Source organism: Rhea pennata, chromosome 27 (assembly GCF_028389875.1).
Source record: "Rhea pennata isolate bPtePen1 chromosome 27, bPtePen1.pri, whole genome shotgun sequence".
Classification (NCBI taxonomy): domain Eukaryota; kingdom Metazoa; phylum Chordata; class Aves; order Rheiformes; family Rheidae; genus Rhea; species Rhea pennata.
In genome coordinates this window covers 2,335,862-2,362,408 of record NC_084689.1, presented here as the reverse complement: position 1 = coordinate 2,362,408, position 26,547 = coordinate 2,335,862, and the positions used below count along the sequence as shown (strand labels likewise).

At 40.3% G+C, this 26,547-nt stretch overlaps 1 protein-coding gene across 1 annotated transcript in view; it reads left to right on the top strand.

Annotated features, from left to right (window-relative positions):
• Window positions 1–26,547, top strand: part of INSR (insulin receptor) — a 58,127-nt gene that overhangs the window by 1,159 nt on the left and 30,421 nt on the right. Inside the window, exon 2 of the mRNA XM_062596543.1 lies at window positions 7,728–8,279. Coding sequence (XP_062452527.1) covers window positions 7,728–8,279 — 552 coding nt within the window. The remainder of the gene's footprint in view (window positions 1–7,727; window positions 8,280–26,547) is intronic.

The following is a 26,547-nucleotide window of genomic DNA, read 5'->3' as shown; positions in this document are numbered from 1 at the left end:
GGACATTGCAATGGTGGACTCTTTCGAAATGCTTGTAATGCTAAGGGGAAAAAAGCAGGGCATACATTTCAGGCAGATTTCCCTCCCTCCCTCCCCATCAGTCTACCAAGTTATATACTTTAAAAATATCCAATTTCTTCTTTAGATGTGCTTTGCATTATGAGACTTGAAAAAGACTAGTGATAAGTTTTTAACCTAGGACCTAACCTATGGTTTGCACGCTTCTACAAACCTGCCCATCTCCAAGAGAGAAATGTAAAAGATAATTGGCATATAGCACTAATAATAAATAACTATAAAATAACTACTCCTGTGTCTCTAAATTTGAAAACAGTATTGCTGCTACTGCAGTCGATCATCTTCTTTTATCATAGTCTGCTTTTTGGGTGGTAAGTGTGTTTATGATCCTAACTGCTTAATCTTTGCGGCATTACTGTGTGGTAGGAAAGTATGCTTTACAATTTATGGATGGAGAAACAGGAGCGATGCATATGATGTCAAAGCCTGTGGCAGAGTCTGGGACGGAATGTTTTTATATTATTGATGTAGTGCAAATACTTTTCAAAGTATTTTGCAGACTGTTTGGATTATGAGGTCTCTAATGCAAAAGATTTTCAGTTACTTAGCTTTCATTTTCTACCTCATTTTCTGAGAATGGTTAGATCACGCTGCACTACACTGTGGATCGAAAACAACACACTAATGCGAAGGCCTACATCAGAGTGGCTTGAAGGGTAAATGCATGTACAATAGTTGCATAAGCAAACAAGTTGTTCCCTGAGCAACGGAACTAATGAAGTCTGCTTTCTTGGAGATTTGTGTCCTGCATTCTGCACAAACATGCACCCTGATAATGCCGCTCTCCAGTGACAGTATTCCCCGGTCTCTAACCGTAGCATTTCCTGTGCCTTCCTCCTCCCTTTACTTCTTTTAGACCATGCCACAGTTCCTCTCGTGTCCCATAAGAGGCTGGGCAAAAGTGGCAGATAAGATGAACAGTTTTGAGCTGCATGTGCAGATGGGACAGCAGGCAAGCTGGATGGTTGCACAGTTGGAGTTCACACTTAAAGCTTTTCTTGATGGAGATGCTGAATTTGTCTTCCTTTCCCACCCCTAGTTTTCATGAGTCTTTTAGGAACACGATATGTGCGAGAACTCTCATTTTACCTTGGACTGAAATGAGTTTGTATGTTTAGAAGCTATGGAGAGGGGTAGAAGCATGGGTTAAGGAAATGAGAACTGACATGCACAGAAAATGAAGATGCGTACAACCTTGTTTTGTGAAGAAAAACAGCTTTTTTTGTTTTTTACCACTGTGTAAACACAGCACAACTTGATGAAATAAATCTCACACGTGACTCATGCATGTCATTCATTAGCTGTGGTATTTAGAGTGGGATTTACCTCACCTAGTTTCAGATATCTACCAATCAAGCAAGTTACTTTGGACTCCTTTTGTAGCTAGTAGAGAACTAATCAATATAGTCAGGAGAGTTTAGAGGCAATTGCTCCCTTCCTAAAGCATTCACTTACGTTTGGTCACTGTACTTGTTTTCCAGTGACTACTGATGACAGCGAGAGTCAGACATCTAGCTGAGATGTAGGTACCTAAATTAGGGACAAATTGGGACAAATTCTGCTTCTTACTCTTGTGATAATGTTCATTTTAAATAATCTGCTTCGAACTTATGATTTCTGTCTTATACAGATTTTTTCTTTGTGCTCATAAACTCATTAAGAAACTGTGGCCTCTTTTCCCATTTCAACTCTTTATTAATTTTTAATGTTGAGAGACTCAGCCTAGAATGAAATTTTGCTCCCAGGAGCTTAAAGTAGAAAGAGTAACTGCAACAGGGCAGGGCAGTATCAAAACTAGGCAATGGTTTTGTCTGTCGGCTATCCCGGTGTGACCTCTGAATGTTTTAGAGAGAGGTATAGTACGTTAACTGTCACTGTGAATAGTTTGTAAAATCCGTATGCTTTCTGGAGGTCAATTTTGGGGTGACGGTCTCGTGGAAGTTATGTTGGTATTGGAACATATCAAATCTTGTTCCTCCTTCCTTTGCAGTAAGCAGGATTTTAAGGTCTGTTAGTACTGACTTCTGCATGTTCCCTAATTGTTCTCCTGTGGTCCCAGGATGCTCTTACTTCACTGCCTTTTATCTTTATGTGGAAAGCATAGCAGTAGAAATCTTATTTTTTTCTGTTACTGTTTTGATTTTGACATGGAGAGTGTAATGGTATAGCAAACCAGGTCTGAGGAAAAGGCACAGAATTCTGTGGGGCTTTTTAGGCTAGACTGTGAGGTTATATATGCTTCTGACATTAAAGAAAGCAGGCTCCACAACAGGTTTGCCCTTAGTTCAGCACCAGTCTCTTGATTAGTGGAAGATAACAGCCATCTGAGATGTTATCTGAGCAGGCCAGAGGTTTATAAACAGACTCATTTTTAAATGCATATCAGAATTTGCTTCATAGGTTAGATCTGGATGGCTAAAATGGAAAATTGAAACTTAAAAATGAACTTTTCACAATCAGATATTTTTCTATTTACTAAACTAGTGTTACAGTAGGCTGGGAACTGCCTTACCATCCCTTCTACTGACCTGTCACTTAACTGGACATTATCCTGTCTCAGTAGTTATCCCCAAAACACGTGAAAGCCCTTTTTTTTTCCAAGTGCTTAATATCACTTCTAAAAGTCCGCATTATATAGAATTACAGTGCTTTTGACTTGATCAAAGTGAGTGTCATTTTTCTTCAATAATTCATTTGTTCAAGTAGGCAGTGAACAATTTAAAAATGTTGAATTAACCAGTGGTTATCTTGAATGAAATGTGATCTTTGTGTGTGATGCTGGAGTATCCTGGTCTTGACTGTTAAAGAGCCAGAGCTCTGAAGTAATGAATCATTAAGGTTTGATATCCAAACAGTTTACTATAAACAAGGCTTAAGTTCCAGATATTCCCCCACTTAGACTGTATCTTGAAAAGTAACCTCTGACATCAGATCCAGTTTCTTCATTCAGTGCTTTAAGGTTGTTGCCAAACGAGTTTGTTCGAGAGACTCGGTCTCTTGGGCTTTTCTGTTTGTTTGTTTTAAAAAGCGTGCCTTGCAACTTTTGTCTTGGGGGGTCTGATGAAACATGTCTAAAATGATTCCCCCCCCCTCTTTTCAAGCTCCTTTGAATAGCTCAGTAACTAGGGATGTAGTGTTTCCTCTCTGATGGTATAATGCTGTACTCCTGCACAAGGAGCCTGCTTCTGGTAAAGTTTAGTGGAGACTTTTGCCTCTACTTTGAACGGGAATAGTTTTGGGCTTACTGTTTGAGAATCAGTCTGAGATTTTTGTTTCCCTGCGAATGATTTTCTATATTTTTGAAAATGGATCATCTTTCTTATGATTGGCTTCTCAACTTGGGTCTCTTTCTTCTGGACCAAACCTGACTAGCATTCCTACCGAACTGTTGAATAATTCCTCTACCCCTGCAGAAGAAGTCCTATTGAGAGTAGGGAAAACACTTATTACTTTGCTTAAACCTGCTTTTTGTTGTCTTGGTAACAGTATATTTAAGGGATGACTTGAGCAGCTATTGCATGAACAGAAGATGCAAACTGCTGAAAAGAATTCAAAAGCAGGAAACAACTGAGATCCCGACAACAGAAAAGCATATTTTATCAGATATTCCTAACTTTATCTCTTTAATCCTTAAAGTGCTAAAAAAGAAGCTAAGATACTGTGATGATACTTACCACTTAAAAGCTAAACTACAATGGAGCATGAAAAATAATTCTTCAGTGTGACTTCTCTAGATATGTAAAAACCTGGATAGATCCCTTTATTTTTATTTTTTATTTTTTTTTAGATTTACAGATGTGGTAGTTTGTGCCTTTTATTCAGTTGTTTATTTCAGCAGCAAACCTCTTGATTTGTTTTAAATGCTGTGCAGGTTTCTGTACAATGCTAGTATTGCAGCATTTGAGTGCTTTCCATTAAGAGGATTTGTGCAGTAGCTCCCAGTATTGGAATTTCCTAAACATAGCAGACAATGTACCGGTTTATTACATTGCTATTGCTAAGCTTTAAAAGAAGCAAAGTTTGAATAACTAAGGTCAGCTCCTTGTTTGCCAGGGCATGTGGAATCTCCTGTCTGGCCTGAGCCGACAGCGCTGCTCACAAGTAATGCTTTCTCTGTGAGAGTTCAGAATTGGCCAAAAATACAAAAATAGTTCTAAAATGCAAACTGAACTGACAGCCTGTGGATGTGTACTTCCAGCTCCTGCAGATTTATTTGATTATTTAACTCTTCAAAATGCCTTGCTGTTTACTCACAAGCATCACCTATCTTTTTTTAGGTTCAGTTTTAACTGACTGTTCTTCAACACACCTTGTGAAAACATTTGCCTGTCTTAGCCTTTGGCTACCTTCTCTGTGAACTGCAGCAGGGGGAATATATTTCAGGGTAGGTGAAGCCAAAGGTTAGGGAGGTTTATACCCTGCACAGACACTTAGATTTTTGCATTTTTGGAAGAGGGAAGAAAGCTTTTGAGCGGCTTTCTGGCCAGTTTTACCAGGGGCAGCACTACTTGCTGCATTTCTGATCTTTGCAAGCCAGCAGTGATCCACATCAGATTCACGAGCAGTTTGATAATTTGACTTTTGAGCATCTAGAAGAGTGGTGAGCGCAGTGAACTTGGGGAAGGCGGAGGATCAGCTTATTGCTGCGTGAAAGCAGAGAACGCTCTCCCAGAAGCCTTTCAGGACGCGTCTCTCTTCCTCGGCCAAATGGGGTGACCGTTCGCTCTGGTGCTCGGCATCCTGCCTGTGGTGCCGGCAGTTTCCCACCCGAGATACCCCCTTCGGAGTGGGTTTGCCCACTTTGTTCCTCGGTTCTCTCAGCCGCACAGCGCAGCCACAGCACGGGGCACGGAGGGCATCGTCCTGGCTGTATCGGCCCGGGCAGCTCTCCTCGCCGGTCCTCGAGGTTTCGGTCTCTCCTCTTTCCGGAGAGCTCAGCTCTCAGAAGAACAGGGCAATCTCTGTGGCCAGTTGAGAACTTCTCGTCGAAATGATGAAAGACTGATAGTTATGCTTAGTGTACAGCTGCCTCTTGTGGCTTTGAGCCACAATAAAAGCCTAGAGCTTTTATTTTTGGAAGTAACCATTATTCTGTAGAGTTGAGTTGTGGGGTTTTGTTTGTTTTTAGGGGTTTTTCTTTCGTTGTTTTCAGTTTTCTTCAGGTTAGCTATATACATTCAAATTGCTCTAGACAGTACTTTGTACTGTGGCATAGCAGATGGTCCTGGGTACCACCTTAGCTTGCCGAAGTTTACCTGTGTTTTCAGTAGGCTGTTACTAAGAAGTAGGAAGGTGGATTTTATATTACCAGATAGTTTTAGTTGCCTCAGTGACTTGTACATTGAATTTCAACATTTGTTGAGCTTTATTTGTCCTGCTGTTGTTGCTCCTTTTCCGAAGAAACCATTGGCATAAAGGCAGGATTTTATATATGTGTCTTGATCATTTAAATTAATAACGTACAAAATCTTTTTTGATTTTTGACTTTTTAATAGAAAATATTCTCCTATGTGATGAGACACAAATCTTTCAGTAAAAAATAACTTGAGGGGAGCTTTCCCTACCTTTGCTCTTTCCCAGTTTGCATCTGACTGAGAATTATTTTTTCCGTCTGCAAAACTGTCATAGGTTTGTTGAAGTTCTTTGTTTGTCACCAGCTGATCAGCAGTGATGCTGCTCCCACAAATTACTCCTTTTTGATTGAATGTTGTGCCGTCCTTGTCCTAAGTAGACGCTATAGCGAAGTCATAGTGAAGTTGATAGCTTCTCAGCGCAGGCAGTTTGTTAAATTCAGAGTAACATATGAATGTATTCTGACTTTAATTGATACTAAAAAAAAAAAAAAAAAAGAAGTTAGCCTTGTTACAAAGAACAAATTTCTTCAAGGTATTTCCTTCTGCCCTGCCTACCATGCTTTCAAGTTATTTGTCTGTGTCTTGATTTAAAGTTAAGGGACATAAACAGTCTTCCTAGCTACTATAGAGCAAAATGTGGTAACTTGTTTGAAATTTTCAGCTCTTGCAGAAAGACCTATGTAATGGGGTCTACCTGTCATACACTTGCTTCCTTGGTAATACCAATCTTAATTGTTTAAAATAAATACTTAAAGAACTTCATTAAACTGCATTTGTTGCTTTCCAGGTCTTTTATCACATGGTTGGGATGTGCAGCAAGGCAGCTTTTGGGCTGACTTCCAGTTTGGCTGCAGTTTTTCATGGGGCAAAAAGATTGCTGCTAGTTGGTCATCAGATTTTCTTTGCTACTTATAAATAAATAAATAGATTTTTTTGATGCACTGTGTGCATTAAATTTTTCTTCCAGAAAGCAATTTATGAAACAGCTTGTATATAGTGCCAAAATAGCCTGTTAGGCAATAACATTGCTCTGAATCCTATGTTAGTGTTGCCATTTTTTTTTTGCATTTAAAAAAAATAATAATAACCATTAAAATGTTTGTGCACAACTTGTTTTTAACCCACACAGCATAGCATGTGTTAAATTGTGAGGAATCAGACAATTATAAATGCTGAAGTCTGGTCTATACATCAGTTTTGTAAGGTTTGATTGCTGGATGATTTCTTGAAGCTGTGATATGTTGATTTTTGTAGATGTAAGTTTACAGAGAGTGACACAAGATGAAAGGTCTAGTGCTGTCAGCTCTCGGAGGAGCTCCCCGTCTGTTTCTGATTAAGGCTTTCCTAGTCTCGTGTTGCACCCCGTATCGCGAGCCAGGCTTCCCTTTCCGCAGGGATTCCGTAAGAGCTCGCATCTGGCTGCGTGTGCCTGTGAAGTTCGGTTTGAAAGGGCCGTCGCTTGGGCTTTTGTGGCATTCAACAGGCACAGTGCTCTAGATTTCGTTCTTGATTTCTTACTTGTGTTTAGAATAAAAACTTGTTTCCAATCCAGGCTTTTTCCTTTCTGTTCCTGGTTTTGCTGGTGTCGGGATTAGTCTGTTTACCTTCAAATTTGTGCTGGATATAATTGTTCACTTTGCCAGTTCTTTCTCCCAGTTATTGGTTCTACTAAATGAATTGTCTCAATATTTAAGGCAGGGAGGTTTCCAACCTTCAGAATATAGTAACAAAACCCCTCTAATCTGAAAAGAATGCTTAGGGCAATAATTATTAATGCAGTAAATTGTTTCTGTCAGTAAAGTCTGAACAAGAGTATAGGCTGTACTCTTTTTAATGTATATGTTTCCCGGGTTTTTCTTCTCTTCCGGAGTACTACCATTTCCTAACTTCTCCTGCCTGCAACCATTCTAAATTACTCCCTCTAATCCACTGGCATTAATTGCACAATCTGAGATGAGGTAGGTGTGTCACTGGCAACTATCTAAAGAAAACACTGTTGCATAGACGCATCTTACTTTTGTAAATGCCAAGTGACATTTGAAGCCTGGTATTACAGCTCCAGTCATGATAGAAGTAATACCCAGAAACTGAAGATGACAGAAAAAAAAAATATGAAATATTCTCAGTCTTATTTTGTAATCATGTATCGGGAAACGTTCCTGACAGCGTGTTTCCTAACACTTGCAGCCTATGTTCTGAACGTTGCTATATATTGTGGTATGATTAGAAAAATGTGTGTATTTAGAAAACTGAAGCAATTACCTTAAAAAATAGTAATTGTTCTTTGCCTTCCAGTTTGCAGAAGCATGGACATTCGCAACAATCTGACACGGCTGAATATGCTTGAGAACTGCACTGTGATTGAGGGCCACTTGCAAATATTGCTGATGTTTAAAACCAAGCCTGAAGATTTCCGTGAGCTCAGCTTTCCTAAACTGACTATGATTACAGACTACTTGCTTCTTTTTCGTGTGTATGGCCTAGAGAGTTTAAAGGGACTTTTCCCTAACCTCACTGTGATTCGAGGAACTCATTTATTTTTTAACTATGCGCTAGTCATTTTTGAGATGGTTCACTTGAAGGAGATTGGCCTCTATAACCTGATGAACATAACTCGAGGTGCTGTGCGGATTGAGAAGAACAACGAACTGTGTTATTTGTCCACGATTGACTGGTCGAGGATTTTGGATTCTGTAGAAGATAATTACATTGTTGCCAACAAGGATGACAAAGAAGAGTGTGGAGATGTGTGTCCAGGAACTGTGAAAGGGAAAAGCAACTGTCCGCCTACTGTAATAAATGGCATCTTCATTGAACGCTGCTGGACCCATGACCGCTGCCAGAGAGGTAGGTCTGCAGAATGATATATCAGAACCTATCAGATCTATTGAAGGGCTAATTTATACTTGTTAACTGCTGCCTTTTAAACACTGATTTCTTCTCCCCCCTGAAGCAAACGTCACAATTGATGGTAGGTAGGTGAGGGCAAGAAGGAAGGGGAGGCCCTTTAGAACTAGGCTGTTAATAGCTGTTGTTCCATACAAAAACATTTATATTTGATTTCTCAAGAAAGTTAAGAACTGCCTACAGCTCACAAGTCTAACAGACTGAGTGTAACTGGTATCTTATATAATTGTTAAAGTGGTATTAGTAACTCTGACAAGGCTTTGGCATAAGATTTAAAATCCGGTTTGAGTGAAAGTGTGTAGTGGGCTAAAAGAGAGCAGATTCAGCGGAGAAAGTCTTTATGGGATATACCCAATTCCAGAAGGGTGCATTTCCCTTTCTAGTGAAATCTTCACGCTGTAAAAAGAAGGTGCAAGACCTTCTTTATGAAGGTCTGAGTGAATCAGTGAGCAAAATTTGCACTGAATAAGCAGCTGGAAGCCAGGACAGACCCAAAGGAAAGGGATGGGGGAAACATGAGAGAAGAACTTGGAGCAGGACTGCCCATAGCAGGAGTCATGGGGAGGATGAAGTAAAGAGCCTTTCAGGCTGGGGTCTTGGTTCAGAGCTGAAGGTGTATTCAGGAAGGTTGGTGCCCTGAACTCCAATTCTTAAACTGTATTTGAGTTGCTTTTAATTTCTTCCAGGCTTGTTTTTTTCAGCCTTGTAACTAAAAATCTGACCTTAAGTTTAGTTTTTATATATATTTACTTTTGATTTTGTGTTAAATCTGACTAATGGGGAGCAACTGAGGTAAAACTGACACATTTAGAGTTGTCTGGCTTTCTGGAGGTAGTGCATCCAAATGAAGTAGTGTGTCCTAAGACGAAATTAGGAAATTTGCGGGCTGGGGAGAATTTCTTGCCAAGCTTTAAAGGGCAACTCTGAGTGCTAAGTGCCAAATTTGGGAAGAAATTCCTAGCAGTATGCATAAACTAATGAAATTAATGTGGTTTCCCCTCTGCTGCTATTTACCTCAAATTGTCTAGTTTTCTTTTAAAGAAAGTGGCTATTTTATATCTTCAGAATAAGAGGGTATGAGCATGAACATGCAAACGCATGTGTATACCTTTCTTACAATGAAAAGTATGGTTATAGTGCATTTTAATTTTGAAATTTTTTTGGTGTACAGTTATTGATACTGAAACTTGGTTTCTTATATGTTCATGTTTTGTGTTTTCTGCTATTTAGTAGGGAATGAGATCTAATTGAAACTTTTTGTGTGGCTAGACCCTTCATAGTATTTCATTCCTGCAGATTTTCTCTGGCTGTGCCACAGTGGGATGGAATGTATGATTTCTCTCCTTTATATGACTGCCTATTTCCATGAAACATGTATGGACGTAGTATTTTACCTTTACCTTTGCCCTTTACCAGAAAGGCAGAAATCTCAGGTCCTGAGCCTCTCATACAAATTCAACTAAATTTATTAGAGGATTATCCATTATCACACTGTCGCATTATCACACGCTAATTTAGCCCTAGTTACTTAAGGAAGCCAAGCTAAACGTGTCTGTTTGATTGCTTTTGAAATCATTCAACTTGCATAATACACAAAAGCTTTCATTTGGTTTTCTCTTTCACAAGGTTTAGTGAAGCAGTGCTCTTAAAGACTTTGGCTGTAACTAAAAAGTATCTTCAAAAACACACACTTGACAAGTCTTAGTTTTACTAATTGGTCTTTATTGTGAATGGTAAGATTTGTACTTTCATTTGTTGGTAGCTGGTGTTCTCAACAAGATGGAATTTGTGTTGCATTATGCCGTGTGACACCTGCCTGCATACCTCATGAGTTACTTTAACTGTTTTTGATTAGTATTAAGTGGTGAAACGTTTAATGTACCTGCACACTAATAACTATGGTAGAGATTAAGTGACATTTATTTGGTGAATCTGTTAGTGGAAGAACTAGGTTCTTTGTTCTTGTGCCAGCCATAACGTATTCTTAGTATGTGTAATTGTTTTGTCAAGATTATTATAAGCTTGTGTGAATTGCACTTTGGCTTTCCTTTGCCTGCAGAGCCTCATAGCAACTCCCAGTGCTGAGGGTATTAATGTCATGGCATCTTTCCCTCTGCATTTTTGCAGTTTATCAGGGAATCTGCAGCAGCTGATGCTGTCTCATCGAGTGTATTGTAGGCTCCCAGCTTTCTGGTTTTAAGTATGCTGCACTCTTTTAGTTTAACCCTTTCTCTTTTAACCAATACAGGGATGAGATGTAGTGATTTTATGATACCTTTCTCAGAGCAAGCTTTGTTTGTTTGTTTGTTTTTTATGAAAGTTGTTGATGTTTGTATCGTTAGTTGATTCATAACTCTTAGTGTAGAATCTCCTTTCTGCTGTTTTGCTTCACTAACAAGGAACTTGTTGCTGTCTAAACCCTGAAGGGTGCCTAGATAGCATTGCTGCCTTGAGACTGTAACTGCAAAATGTTACTTTGCTGTTTTGTCTACTGGGAAAAAAGACTGAAAGAATACTTAAATACTGATTGTTTTGATGTTACAGAACATGTGTCAATTCACAGAGAAAGGTCACAAGGTGCCAGACTTTCCCAGCCTGTTAGGCTGAGTCTCGCTGGAGAAACTTGGGTCAGCAGGAAGCTTGACAGAGCGCGTGAGGACAGCTGAGGGATGGGCGAGCGCCGACAGCCTCCTGCCACTGGGGTGGGAGATGGTAACGCTGGGGACTGCAGCGGGGTCCACAACGACCCCTGTCCTTCCCGTGCCTGCTCTCCACAGTCGCTTCGCGTGTCACCCCTGTTGGGATTCCAAGCTCGTATTGAGCGTGCATCTCTGGTATTTCTTTATTTTAATCAGTCCAAATATCCCAGTTAACTCCATAACTAACTTTTGGTTACAGCATATAGTTGTCTTTGAGGCACACATCCAAGACTCTGAATCATACTTGCAGCTGTAACTCTGGCCCAGAATTTTTTGTTTAGTGATAAGATGTTCGAGACAACAAAGTAAAGGATTTTTCTTACAGTGCTTAGAGCTAAGGTTGTGCGTGAAATAGGCAGTGAGGAACTGAAATAGTTTGTGGGCAACTGCACACTGGAAAAACCTGCTGTGTCTGTGTTCAAGTGCAAAGATGTATAGGTGGATATCGCCTAGATTAAGATTGGTCAGGATATATTTCCTCAACTGAAGTTTTATTTTTTCCTAAATTGTAAATTACTTATGTAGGGGTGAAAAGCAAGTCAGTTCAGTTAAAGCCAACTTAAATTGTTAAATTTTGGGTAAGAAGGGAGGGGGGCAATGTGCAGTCTGTTTGGAATTTGGGTCAAGCCTTATGCTGTTTGTGGCAGCTAAGTGCTGTGCCTGTTAGGGAGGTTTCGTACTCTTTCAGCTCATGATTTTATATATATATATATATATATATATATATATATATATATATATATATATATATATTTTAATAATCATTTTCATTACCATAAAAATACAGTTCTTGGTTCAGTGCAACATGCTCATACAGAGAGTGTCTTTGCTGAAGAATTCAGACAACAAAAATGCTGGAAATGCCACGTCCTAGACTTCAGTTTAGATCTGCCAAACATGATTTTCGTATTTTGCATTTTTTTTCCACGTGACTCCTTTTTATGCAATAAAAAATGCTATATGTCTGTCACTCCACTTGAAGGAGAAACAATTCCCTGTAAAATAAGATTTCCTGCCAATTCCCTTTGCAGTTGCTCTTCTCTGTACATACATACTCTGAGGCAGCCTGATGTTTTTGATAGCCTCTTTGTAAAGGCTGTTCTGCCTTGTAGTTGCATATTGAATCATCTGGAGGTGGGGAAAGGTAATAGGAAGGAAAAGTGGAATGGCCAAATAAAACTGTGTAGGGAAACAATCTGTAATATCAGACAGTCCCTTGTGAATATTGAAAGGCTGCATTCCTGGACTGTAAGGATGGATATCTGGAATATGAGTTTAATTCCTTAGAGAATATGATGAAATCCAAGTTCTCCTATTCATCCAGAATAAAACCTTTGCAGGATTCTGTTCTTGATCTTGGGACTTCAGCCAGCCAGAAGTTTGATTTATTTAACACTGTTGGTTGTTTCAGTCTTGTAGATACGGTCTTTCTTTGAACTGTGTCTTGCTTTGTGCAATATAAACAAAGGATATGCGTCTCTCAATTAGTACATCTAGAATATATTGCAAAGTTACAACCCCATTAAAAGAAAGCAGAAGTGTCTGAAGCCTTTTGGGCCAACTGGAGAACTAGCTGGTAAAATAGTGTAGGTAGAGGGAATGGCAGTCTGGTGTAGCTGGCATGCAGAGGAGATGCTAGAGGAAAGTATGGTATAAAAGTAATGATGTTTTTGCAGATTTTTTACGGTTATATAGCAAGGAGGACTGGAGAATAGAGCTTGTCTCAATTTTCTTGTGACCCATCTAGGGAAAATAAAGGGGCAGGTAGGGGACAGGTAAGGGCCTGAAGAGTTGCTTCGGTAGCTTTCTTGTGTTTCCTAATATAAGCGACACAGCAAAGCAGTTGCAGAAACATTGCTCAGCCCAAGTGCTTTTAAACTGCTGTGACATAGAACTGAGTGGTTTTAAAGTGGTGCAAGAAGAAATCCTGTGACTATGAACATCTTTGAGGCAGGTTTGAATAACAAAGTTTGGAGGTGTGTGTGGGAAATATTTTGTGATGTTTACTTAGACAGAAATATTACTTAGCAACAGCTTCCTGTAATTTTTATGTGCTGGGAATTTCTGTAACCATAGGTTTAATTTTATTACCTTTGTATGGGAAAGGGGTCTCGAAGCACCAAACAGACTTAGCCAACCTCAAGGGCAAGATATTTTTAAAGCTTTGAACACAAAGAAATTTTTCCAGTTGCTACTGCAAAAACTGGAAGTGCTCTTTTTATTTAGAGATCTGATAAGAACTACTTTTTTATTCTTTCTTTCTTTCTTTTTTTTTTTTTTTTTTTTTTTTTTCCCAGCTCTAACAAATGCCAGATGGAAGTTGACACCCGATAATCTCACTGGGGCGTCTGTTCTGAACCTTGCCAAGTGACAGCTTTATTGAGTGTGTGTAGCGCTTGTGGTTGGGGCTATTGTGATGCTTGCAAATGGCTAGACATCCTAAACTAATTCACTTTAGCTTATTAAGAGTAGTTAAGAGATTTATGGTGCTTGGCAGTATGATACAGCCCAGAATTAGGAGAGAAGAGGTGGAAAAAAAATCAGCCTACACAATTTTCTATTTAAGAATATACTACTTATGTAAAAAACAATAAAGAAAACTTTGGGCTATGAAGAAGCATATACTTCTGCTTTTCTATTAACAGTCCACTGACCTGGGAGCATACAAAGCTGTAGGATTTCAGTACTTGCAGTTTTCACTTGGTAACAACTCTTTGTGCATGCGCGCAGCTCCCATATTCTCACCACATTTTTGTTCCTTGGGCTTCTTCACAGATGCACCATCACTTAAACGTTTGCAAAGTCTTCTCCCCCCATCCCCGACCAGCACTCTGATCTGCTCCATCTTTACAGTGCTTTGAAGAAGAGCAAATTCTGGTTCAACCAACAGTTAATAAGTAGTAAATATAGGAGAATTCTTCCCAAAGTTAAGATAACTGAATTTCTGTATAGAGATCTTGTCAAGACATACAATGTGTTTGAGTAGATGAAAAGGAGAATGAGATATTTTGCTGCTTCTACAGTTAAAATTGGAAAAGCTTCTTTTTATCTTCTTCTAGAAGCAGGTATCTTCTTCTAGAAGCAGGTACTCACAGAATGTTAAAAAAAAATCCCGAGAGATGGGATTAACTAGTGTTAGCAACACATGAAGGAGAGTTCTGGAGATGGAGATGGTTCATCTGGTGAGATTGTTTCATTCAGAGCAAATCTTGCTGAATGTTGGGGCGCCTTGGTGCAGTAAGTTGAGATAAGCAACTAGACAATTTATATATCCTTTATGTTTTCCCCTCCCCCTACAGTTTTGATCCCCCAGCTCATGACAGTTTATGCAAATGGGGCAAAATAAATTTAAAGTATGCGTGTTGGTATAGCTTCTTTCATTTTATGATGAAGGACTGGATAGGCTTCTTTGAGAAGGCCTCGAAAAATCTGTGAATTGTTTGGGTCCATACAAAGAAATACATGCAGTGTGTGTAATGAGACCAAGTGAAATGTGTGACTTGGCAAAGCACTTTGTAACATCTTTCTCTCTCAGGAATTGCATTTGATAGGAGCTGTCTCTGTCTGTAAGTTCTGTGGTAAAAAAAAAAAAAAAAAAAAAAAAAAAAAAGATAAAGAAAATAAAACAGCAACAAAAGAAGGTGTGACCAGTACACAGATTGTTTCCAGCTGAAAGGTTGAGGATTTCAGGACCTTATGATTAATTACAGAGCTAGTGAATAACTGTCTGTGTCCTGGAGGAAGCAACACTAACCCTCCTCTCAGTTTGTAACAATAGCTGGTTAAAAGTTCAGTGATCCTGCTTCCCAATTATATCCTATAATTGTGTGCAAGTTCCTATTTGAGGGATGTGAATGAACTTGCTGGGATGTTTATGCTTCTTAATTAGGGCCCTGGGCTGGCTGAGAAGCCGCGCGGGTAGCGGGAAGGTGTGGGGTGCGGGCCGGGGCCGCTTGGCAGGCAGCTGAGCTGCTTGGGACGTGCCTGTAGTTACTTCAGTCGCTGCTTTGATCCCGAGCTTGCGGTTGGCGTTGCGTAAGTGCACAGACTCGTGTCGTATGTATTGCATATTGAAACGCTGTGGAGTACTACCATGCGTGTTCATAATCCTCATCTAGATTGCAGATGAGGTAGTGATGGGGGGAGGCGCTGCGCTGGCTACACTGACACTATTGGAGAGTCATTGGTGTTGCTTTTATTTTGGCTTATGACATTTCACACAAACAGAGAATTAACTTTGGCTCTCTGCAGTACTTAAATCTTGGCTGAGTTAGTGTAATGTTTTCATTTAAATCTGGCTTCCCTTTGAAATCTCCATTTAAATGAACTGGAAAGCTAGGGCAGTGTGTTCAGCACCTGTTTGTGTCCAGAAAGCTTTCTAACTTGGAATTTCCTTTTCCCTTCTTCAAAATATGATCAGAATTGCTGTAGAATAGAAGGCCTCGCACTGGGCAAGATTTTGCTCCACATGAGCAAGTAGTTTCTAGCTCAGTATCAGAAATGTGAATTCCTTAAGTTAGGAACGTGCTTTTGTGCTTACCTGGCCAGAGTTTGTGTCTTGGGTATCTTGAGAAGCTTTCAGAGTTACTGAGGAAGAGGATATTTTGAAGGAACTTCTACAAAAGACTTGGAAAGAAAGTCTGTTTAGAAGAATGGTATTCAGCACAATTTCCTTCTTGTAGAAGAACTTAGGGTGTACCTAGTTTCTCTGGTTTCACTTCAGAGCTCTTAGGAAAAAATACGATTTTAATCTTGTGCATCAGGTTAGAGAGGCTCCTTTTTCAAGGATGTCAAGAAATACTGCTCCACTGTAATTTAAAATCCAGCGATTTAAACATCTGCCGGTGTCAGCGACCACCCTGTAGTCACCAGAGGACTGGCTGGTGCTGTGCAGTTGAGCTCTTCAATATTACAACTGTTGTTCATATGCAAACATAATGAGTGACAGGTACTTAGCAAGATTAGTCTGTATGTGATGAAGCTTGTAAGGTTTGTAGGATCTCTTGTTGGGGGAAGGGGAATTTTATTAATCTGTCTATAGACCTACTCAAATATTTTGTTTTCTCTGTAACTTGTAAGGCTTGGGAGAGGTGCACCTCTTGCTACTGGTCACTTTGGACTCCTGCAGAATCGATGTTTCTGCTGGTATGTGACCACACTGGAATTTCAGGGCCCTGACATGATGAGCTGCCCCTTGGCTCAAGTTACAGCAAAAAACTGATGATTTTTTAAGTCAATGCAGAAAGTTAAGGCAACTTAGATAGCAAGCTTGCCAGAGACCAGAGAAAATATCTGCAGACTAAGAAGTTGTAGGGCATTAGGTTGCTGGCCTTCTGATTCTAGCTGCTCCTTGCAGTCACTTTAGTCTGACCCCAAAGCAACATTTTTCCTAGGCTGGAGTCATTCTCTTGTAGTGTTTTTTTGAAAAGTGAGTTGTCTGGGGCAGGGAAGGGAGGAGGAGGATCTCAATTTGTTAGTTAAAATAAAGTCTGTTGGACTGTAGGATTTAAGCAAAGAAGGAGTTACAGGGCAGAGTTTAGGGTTTATAAGTCTTCAGGTCTGAAATGAAAGCTTTGTGTTGTGTAGCTGCCATTTCAAACTCTTTATGTGTACCTGTGTGTGTATGTATATGCATATTTTCCGTGGTTTTGTAGCTGTGAAGATTTAATTATATTAATAACATACAGCATTATTGCAGTTGAAGGCTTTAATACATAAGTTTCAATGCTGCGTGGGTAGAACTTTGTAGTGAAGGAGCAGCACATATGGTGAAGGAGAAGTTGGGCTGATAGAGAGTCTGTCTGGGACCGTTTGAGCGAGGAAGGAACAGATGGGCCTCTCCTGCTGGGAAGCGAGCGAGCTCAGTGCTGAAATGTGACATTCCTGGGTAGCAAAATTACAAGGTAGTTTGCATGACATGCAGTGGGATTGCCCATATGCTGGTTGTTTTTTTGTTTTTTTTTTTTTTTTTTTTTTTGTTGTTTTTCCCCTTTCTATTGATGTGGAGTGAAGAAAGCAGAGTTTGATACTGTGTGCTTGGGGAAGGATTATTTAGTGTCTGTGGGAGAGCTGCTGAACTTGGCAGCTCCACTTTTGATAATGCGAGTAAGATGCCGTTAGCTTTTGAGTTGTTTGTTTGGGAATATCTGGAAATAGTAACTGCTTCTCACTAAGGAAGCCACAGCAGAAAATGAAGTGTCAGTTATTGTGCAGAATTAAGAGTCTAGAAATCTCTCTCAGACAGAGACTTCAAACATCACTCTCAAAAACATTTTATGATACTAGCAACGTTTTATGTTTGAGAATGATTGCACTAGTAGACTTGAACTCTATTGCACTCTTAAAGATACAATTCCTCGCTTTCCTGGGAATAAGGTGTTTGCAAGTCAGCAGACATCACAGGATAATAAGGACATCAGAGATGGAGTATCTAAGCATTTTTCTGTTACCAATTGAAGTTTCATTAGTCATCCGTGTTGCCTTACTACAATGCAAGGATTTTAATACTTCATGAACAAGAGAAATACTCTTAAAAATTTGAGTCTCAGACAAGTGTTTCTTGTCTTTTCTGCAAAAACATGTTCATGTTACATTCTATGGGTAATGAAAAAATAATAGCGATGATTTAATAAAACAAATAGGACCTGTTTTTTTTTTTCTGATCTTCAGTCTTTTCTGAATGTCATCTTTCTGAAATAAGGCTGATTGCACTGGATGTGTTTACACAGCTTCTGTTCAGGATGAATGAGTCCAAGAGTTCCCTTGTAAGTACCCCTCAGAAACTCCCAAAAGCCAGAGAGGAAATGGAGCTCCTCGGTGTGATGTCTGACTGTCTGAAAGTCTCGCCCAGTGGAGCCTTAGAGTGGCTTAAAGGAATAAGGCTTTTTGTTTTAAAACTGTATTTGAAACGAAGCCTTTAAAGCTCAGTAAACTGTTTCTCTGTTCCTTCAATTCGGAGGATTATAGGCTTGGGGAATCTATGCACAGTTTTATATTTCTGGCAAATTGAAAGCATAACATGCAGTAGGAGTCTTACTAGAAGACTTAATGAAAAAACAGTTTTGTGGAAACTAGAATTTTATCCGAAACAACTTTTCACCTTGTTGGCAGAGTTCGACAGTTGTTACATTAGCAAAAACCCAAGAGAGGGGAAATGCATCAGCATCATGTATGGATTATCTTTCCTTTAGCCTTCTCTTCCACGTTATAACAACCTTATCTCAAAGGCTGTTTAAATAACTCCTACAGTGTTTGGCTGCTCTTTCAGTGCTTAAATATCAAATTTCTATAGCTTGATACAAAATTAGGAAAAACTAGGTATCTTCCTCAAGCATCAATATTTAGTGTAGGCAGTATTAAATGTTGGTCTTTGAGCTTGTGTAGTGCATGGGTTTGGTAGGTGTTGAAAGCAGAGCATCCTCTACTCCTTTTACCAACCGAGCCATGTAAATACGAGGAGTTACTACCTGATGGTTCTTGTTGATCAGCACTGGGAAAGTGTTCTGTTTTTCCACATGCTCTAATCTGTGATAACAGAAAGAGCTTGTTTTTGAATAAGCCTTGGGTCTCCCAGTGGTCGGGTCTGCCAGTGAGTATCCATTACAGTAGTGCACGCATCCACTCGACGGATAGTTTGGAATGGCAGAGCTTCAAGCGTGAGCCTTGCTTTGATACTTAAGGAGACCGAACAGGACTCGGTGATAAACTGTTAAGTGTTTCATTTTGTACTAAGTCATTATTTTGCAGAGGATCGAGTGCTGTGTGTGAACTTTGATACCGCAGTCCTATTCTCAGCACTATCACTGGCCTTTGGGGCAATTCTGTGGAAGTCGCTTCCCCTCTGCGTGCCTCAGCGTTTGTCTTGCAAAATGGAGATGATGATCCTGACCTGCGGAAGAGCTCGATTTTAATAAAGCTCAGACAGCTAATGCAGGAAGTGCCTTGAGGCAAAGTTTAACTGGAGATCTTTAAGAACAGTTAGGACAAACAACTGTCAGAAGTGTCGTAGGCGAAGTATTTGTTCGGGCTGTGAACAGGTGGATGGACTGGATGATATCTCAAGGACTTCATCTCTGTTCCAGTTAAAGATGGCTTCTGATAATGGCAGCTCTGTGCTGAGATTTGAAACCTCCTTAACATGCTTTAGAAAAAGTCTTTGTCCCTGGAGAAACTGATAGGGCTTTGGGGAGGGGGCGGGGGGTGTATAGTGTAGTCCCTTTTCCTTGCTAGATGAGCTCGTTTGGTGTGTGTTTGTGGTGTGAGGGAGGGTTTTTTTGGTGTTTCGGGTTTTTTTTTTTTTTTTTTTTTTTTTGATCGTTTGTTTGGGGAGGGGACTCTATCTAATGCAAGGTTATTTCCGTACAATTTTTTTCCCATGGTGATTACTCTAGGGATTGGCAGGTGGCAGGGCTTGTGCCACTGTGTTAGTTAGACGAACTCTGAATAGTCTTAATTGCTCTGCAGTGGACAACGCTGATGGTGGGTGGTGATTAGACCGTATCTTGACTGCTGTGCTGATAAGCATTCGTGAAGCTGGGGCTTTTTAGCAATCGTGGCACACGCCTGCGGAGTTTGGGTTGTGCAAGCGGATCCTGTTTCTCTGTACAGTTGAGTATAGTTTAGCTGGCTGATAATAAGGCTTTTGCTACTACTGAACTTCCTCATTATTGAGCAAAGTGACTTTAGTGATGATGATGTTTTATTTTAAGAGTTTATGTCCTAAGTATGAAATAAGTAGAATTTTCAAGAGTCAACAATTGACAGGCAGAGCTGTTAGCTACTGTGGAAGAAAGACAGAGAAGCAGAGGCCTCCTCCGAGGCTAATGGAACTTCAGAAGATTTAGTTCCCTCATTGCTGGCCTCCCTGGATTTGCATGCGCTATGGCACAACTAGTTTGGGATTAAATTCTCCTCAGATTACAATTTTCTCTTGCATAATCTCCAAGGAGAAATACATTAGTAGTCTTTGAGAATGCTTGTGCAATACTGTTAATGGGTTTTTTTGTGCTAATCTGTAGCCATTTGTTTTTCCGTAGTTGTACTAGTGTGACTTTTTGATGTTTTTATTGTCTTCTTTGGGACTTTGATTAGGGAAGCAGTGATGCAAAAAAATCGCACATTCTGTAGCTTAAAACCTTGCAGCTTTGGGCAAAGAAAGAAGGGTATATAGATTGGGCATGAGTTGATGTGACCAAAAGGGCTAGTGTCGATGAAAGAATATATAGATGAATATCATGTATATGTTTGATACAAATAGGACTAGTAATAAGATACCACGTGCATTTCTCCTTTTCACAGGTATGATTTTGAAAAATTGTTGTAGGTTTGGGGAAAGCTGAGAGCTATTAAATTTACAGCATTTAGTTCTGGATGTATGTAAATGGAGACTCTGGTAACAAGGTCTTCAGTTGGAAAGTTAAAATAGAGGAAAAACAGGCTAGAAATAAAGCATATTTTGTAATGATGAAACTGCTAAAACAAAAAGTTATGGTCAGCTTTCCATCACTGAAGTATTTTAAATCAGGACCAGATGATTTCCTAAAACTGATCAGCCAGGCAGGAATTAATTCCTGTTGGATCTGTAATAAGTGGCATTGGACAAGAACTCAGAACGAGCAATCAGAGCGATCCTTTTCGCATTATAAATGTGAATGCTGTGCTCTGGGAAGGAGTGCAGGTATCTGTTTAGATTTGGCAGGTCTCCGCATGCTCGTTAAGAAACGGTAATTGAGAGCAGTCTGCTGCACAACTGTGTATTAGCCCTTTGGTGAATCCTTTCAGGCTTTAGCCACTCGCCGGGGGAATAGCTGCTCTGTTCTGATTCCTGGGAAGCTGCCTGCTGCCAGCCTTGGATTATGCTGGGGAGCGGGCAGCTGACCAGCGGCGCTTCTTCCCAGGGCGCTGACGGCGAGGGGAGCCTGCCCGAGACTCGGAGGCTCTATCCCTCTGCTTCGGTCCCCAGCCGTCAGCCTCTCTTGGCACAGAGCGAAACCCTTTACCCTTGGAGTGGCTGCAGTGGGACAGAGACCGACATTGTAATCGGCTTCCCGCTGCAGCCGTTCCGTGTCTAGCATGTATTTGGGCAGCATGCTAAATGACCGTACACTAAAACAGTTTATGCATCTGGGTAACCTAAAAAAAAAAAAAAAAAATCTGGGATGCAGAGCTAGCTAGCTCTCATGGGCATATTCACCCTCCAAATATTTCTCTGTGCAACTGACTCTCAGATAATACTTGGCCCTTTTCTCTCTCCTCTTCTAGCCCTCTAGCTTTCTGGGAGGTGAGGTGGGGAAGGAGGCAGGCGGACATAGGTCATGTTCCTTCTTCTCTGGCTTCTCTTCAGTGCCTTTATCCACTAATGCAAATTCAGCCCCAGTACCTGTTTGATTCATATGTATCCAGATTAAAATCTTAACCTCTGCCTGACATTTCAGTGTAGATCATTAGTTATCAGTTTAATCTCCTTGTGGTTAATCTTGTACTTCCGCCTTTTTTATTACCTTCCTCAGTTATGGACAGCTCCGTTTTCCTATATGCTGTACGCTTATTTCCCTTTCAGTATAGATTTGTTCTCATTTTTTGTATCCAGGTTATATTTCACAAACCTTTTCACATAGCTTATCTAAAATGCAATCTTTTCTCTCCAGACATAGTTGAATGTGTCAACTTAGCTTTCATTCTTTCATGCCTTGTTTACTATAACATCCTCCTCTGTGGCCTTGGGAAAAGCAATCTTACTCCTCTCTTATCTGTCCAGAAAGCAAAGGTTATGCTTTTAGCCTTATGCCTTGATCATATCGCTCCTTATTTTCAGGACAAGGTTTGTAGGTAGAAGTAATAGCCTGTGTTAGACCAACTGGTATAACTGGAGAAGTTGGACAGGATTGTGTTCTTAGACCACGTACACTGAAGCGCTAATGCATAGCTGTATTTGTTTCTGTTTCTCAGTATGTCAGATAGGAACTTCTTAGCTCTCTTACACAGCTTGTCCTGGTTCACTGAGTCTTGCTGTCTTATTCTGGTCAATCCATGATGCCAGTTACAAAGAAATAAACTGGCCTGTTGGGAAACTTGCCCTCGGTCTTGGGCTGACACAGTCACAGGGCTTTCAAGGGAGGTGGTTCACATCCTGCTGGATAGAGACTTTACTCCTGATTACACTTATGTTTAGGGCATCCCTGGCTGCATGAATCACTTTACTCTGACTCTTTTGGATCTCCGGGGAGCTCAGTAAGAGTGAATAGTTCTCACAGGGGAGTGGGTTAAAGTGAACTGAGAAATGTTTGCAAGATGCTGTGCATCTGAAATAGTAATATATGGTTAAATATTAACATGAAGCTCTCATGAGGCTCCTAGATGGTGAATAAACCATTGAATGATAAAAGCAAAAAAGCAAATCCTAAAACTATAATAAGAATTGAAATTTGAAAAAAAAAAGTAAATCATTTTTAGCTGTGAGCAAAATATACGAAAAACTTTACAGGAAAAATCCCCATATTCCTTTTAAAGATTTTGCACTTGGTCTAAATTACAAACCTGTGTTACAAGGTAGATCAAGTACAGTATGAGGTTGCTGATCTTCAGACTACCTTGAGATTAATTGCTCCGTATGAATCTCCATCTTCCCCAACAGTTAGGTAGATGGAACATTTCTACCCCTTTTTATAGGGAAGGAAACAGTTCACTTAGCAGTTGTGTTGGAAATTACTACCAGCAGGGCTGAAGTTTGGAAGCTTCTAGCCTCACAGTTCTTGGGTACTTAAGGGATAGGAATGGATGCAGTGGTTTCTTAATACTCTCAAATTATAAGCTATCAAAAGGTCTGAAAATAGCAAAGCCTGGAGTTTGCACTGGTTTGCACAGAGCATTATATTTAGTGATAAGTGGCTGGGAGCTCCAGTCGTACTTCAGGATGTAGTGCCAGTTTTGGGGCTTGAATATTAAAGAAGAAAAACCCTGAGGTTGGTAGTTATTTCCAATTCCTTATGCTGCACTAAGCTCCCATGTAATTTTGAACACAAAGTACAAGAGCAGGCTTGATCTGCTTGCCAGGGAATGGCACAATAGCAGTGTTGTAGATGCTAGGTAAAGTATTTACAACTTCTCGTTGCTATCCTTGTATGCACTTTGTGACACTTGTTCCGCCTTTAACAGGGCTGCTGTGTTTTCAAATCAAACTCCGTGTTTTGATATTTTTGAGCTTGACTGCCAAGAGTTCAGTCAGAATTCTGTGAGTTGTTTTTGCCTGTTTGGGGAATTGGCCCAGCTGAATTGTACTAGACAAATGCAAATAAATGGAGTCTGGAGGGTTTTTCCCCAGCTTTTCCCCCTAGCTCTCATCAGAGGAAGATGCTTTAGTCTATAAAGTTAGTGTGTAGGGGATTTGCTGCCATGATCTAAACACGTGAGTTGCTTAAAATGCATGAAGGGAAAGCGTTTCTTTGATCAGTAGCGTATTTGCCTAAAAAAAGTTTCAGGCATTCCCAACTGGGAGACATCTGCTCCTGCTCCTCTTCCTTGGTGTAAGTAGTTTGGGTGACAGAGGACAGCAAGAGTAAAAATCTTCCAAGGAGGGAAATGGAAAGAAAAGTCTAGAGGATCTGTGAAATGACTGAGCCTTTCCTGAAGGTTCAGTGGGAAGAAGTGAGGGAATATCATTGCTGAGGTCTATTGCCCAAGAAGGTCCATCCATGAAAGTTTTTTTTTTTTCGTTTGTGTGTGTCTTTTTTTAAGGGTGGGGGGAAGGAAGGGAAGGAAAAAAGAAAAAAGGTAGTTGGGCCCTCTCGGTGGCTGGAGTCAATAAATCTGCAGTTACAAAGGGCTTTTGACACCTAGGCGGAGAGACTGAGTTGTATCCTTGGTGTAATAGCTGGAGAAGATCATTTGTAAAGGCTGTAATTCCTTAATAAGGAGTGCGTGACCAACAGCTTCACCATATTAAGATTACTTGCCAGTATATGATACACCTGAACTCCCCACAGGGACTGGGCAGGGCAATTTGGAAATGGCTTAGTGATGGAAAACATGCAGGGTTTTGTTTGGTATTTCTTGTTTATACCAAATGAAGCAGTGGGTTTCCTTAAAGACGTACAAGAATACAAAGCCGTGCAGTTATTAACACAAATTAATGTCATGCAGCTAAACTTGTACATGTTGCATTGATCTTTTGACCCTCGGTATTCATTTCACTTTTCTCTGAAAATCAGAAGCACCAGCAGCATTCCTCCCGCCAGGACGTCCCCGGAGCTCTGGCTGTAGAGAAGAGCAGTCTGTGTGCTCTGTCAGGGCATCCTGGAGAGCAGCTCTCCTTATTTTTACCTTTGTTATTTGCTTTACTTCACAAGCAAAACACCAAGCACGTGGTGTCACATAAAGTGTGTGTGTGTATACATAATACATACATTTGAGTTCCTCTTGGTAAGTTTTCCGTATTTCTTGGCATAATTTGTGTATGAGTCAATGTCTGTATTTCCAGGGAAAAACAGACCAGTAGTTATAGGGAGAAAAATAACGGATTGCTCCACCATCTGAAGAGCAGAAGGTTAGCATGCAAGAGCCTGCAAGTACTCAGAAGTACTTTAAACCTTTTTTAAAGCAATCTCCCTTCATCCTTTATTTTCCTATATCAAAAATGCAGCTCAAACTTTTTTTTTCTTCCCCCCTATCTCCATTCAGCAACTTATTTCAGAGACTTCCATATCGTGCATTATCACAGCTGGACAAGGGGGTGCAGAACCCCAAGCCCCTTATCTTTTCTAACCTGAGGCTTGATGAGATTCAGGATGTCCTGTAGCATTTGCTGATCCTACTGGATCCACACGTCACCAGCACCTCTGCTGGTCTGAACTGTGGCGGCTGTTCTGCGCTGGGAGGGAGCATTGCGGAAAATAGCAGAATCCGTGAGGTCCGTAAATGGCCCTGGTCCCGTTTTACAGTGGTTGAGACGTTTAGCATAGCTCCAGACAGGCACGTAACTCGTGAAGGGGCTTGGAGGCGAAGCAAGTTTTTTTTCTTATCCTTACTGATATGCAAGATAAGAATTGTAATATTGTCCTGAGAAATGTCAATGGGAAGAGTTTCCTTTTATGTTTTAGTAACAGTTTGTTGTTTTTGGAAGTCACTGTCTATGGGAAGGGAGGCACCTGTAGTTAATTTTATCTGTTCCTGTGTAAATACGGACCTCCTGACATTCCCAACTTGCAGTTCAGTGGAGTCGTGGCGTTATGTACTATACTCTGTCTTATTTTATAAATAACACTTTAATTTTAGTGCTGATAGTAAAACCTTGAAGTTATTTGGCACTTGCTCTTTCCCAAGTTGGTGCTGAGGAAAAAGCATTCAAGTTGATACATTTGGGGGTTTGTTCCTTGGTCATCTGTGGTGTTGGGCAACAGGAAAGAATAAATGCTACTAAAGCAGTTGAGCACTGAATAACTGACGTGAAGTTTACTCAAATGTCCTTCGATGTTTCCTGAATTTCACTTGATGACTGCAGCCCAGTGTCAGGCAGCTGTCTGTGCTAGCTGGCCGTTCTCCGTAGAAGCACGTTAACCTTATGTTTTATGTTCTGTTCAAGGCTATTCTTATTTCTGTACTTATTCAGTAGATTCTGAGGTGTTTAGGAGACCTAGTCACCATATTCTGGTTTTAGTCCACTCTTCAGTCTGCTGGACCCTCATGGTCCTGTTCTTCCCCAGCATATTACTAGTACAGTTTTTGCTAACACATCCCTGGGAGCTGTTTGCCTTGTGCAGCCTAAGAATTGTCATTGGTGGAGTTCAGATTTCTGCTTTTCTGGTCCTGGGGACATGGAGAAGTAACTGAAGGATACAAGCTGCAGGGCAGCTACTTAAATAGTTTCTTTCAACCTTAAGATATATTTATGAGCTTTAGGTATCCATGTGTATAATATGATTTAATTCATAATTTTGTGAGGATGCAAGAACCATGTGGATTTTGATGAAAGCTACACTGTTTAGCATTTCTAGAAGTTTAGGAAACAGTTTGCAGTGCTAAAATAAGATCACATGGTTGCAACACAAACACACAGGAGTTACTGCCATGGGCAGTTAGTCCATAGTTTTCCTTTCTTTTTGGTTTAGAACTACAAGAACACTTTTCTACTCAGCTCACTATTGCTAATATACAGTTAGGAAATTAAGTTGCAGTTTCTGCTGCAGTGGCGACTCAGCTATGATTTATAGCGCGTGTGTGTGAGAGAGAACATTCTTGAACAACTACATGTGACAGAAATTACTGCCATGTACAGTAAGAGAAGAAACTCAGGGAAATGATGAGCTCTACGATACTGTTTCTGTGGGACACTGGCTTTGAATTATACGCGTGTGTGTGTCGTATAACATTACACTAACCTAAGCTCTGGCATTGAATTGTACATATTGCAGCCAAAATAAGCCATTTTAAGCCGTGTCAGTGCTGAATTCATCCTTGTTTCCTCCTACGTTTTTCTTCCAGTTATAAATACGCCTTGTGAGTTAAAGCTCAGCACG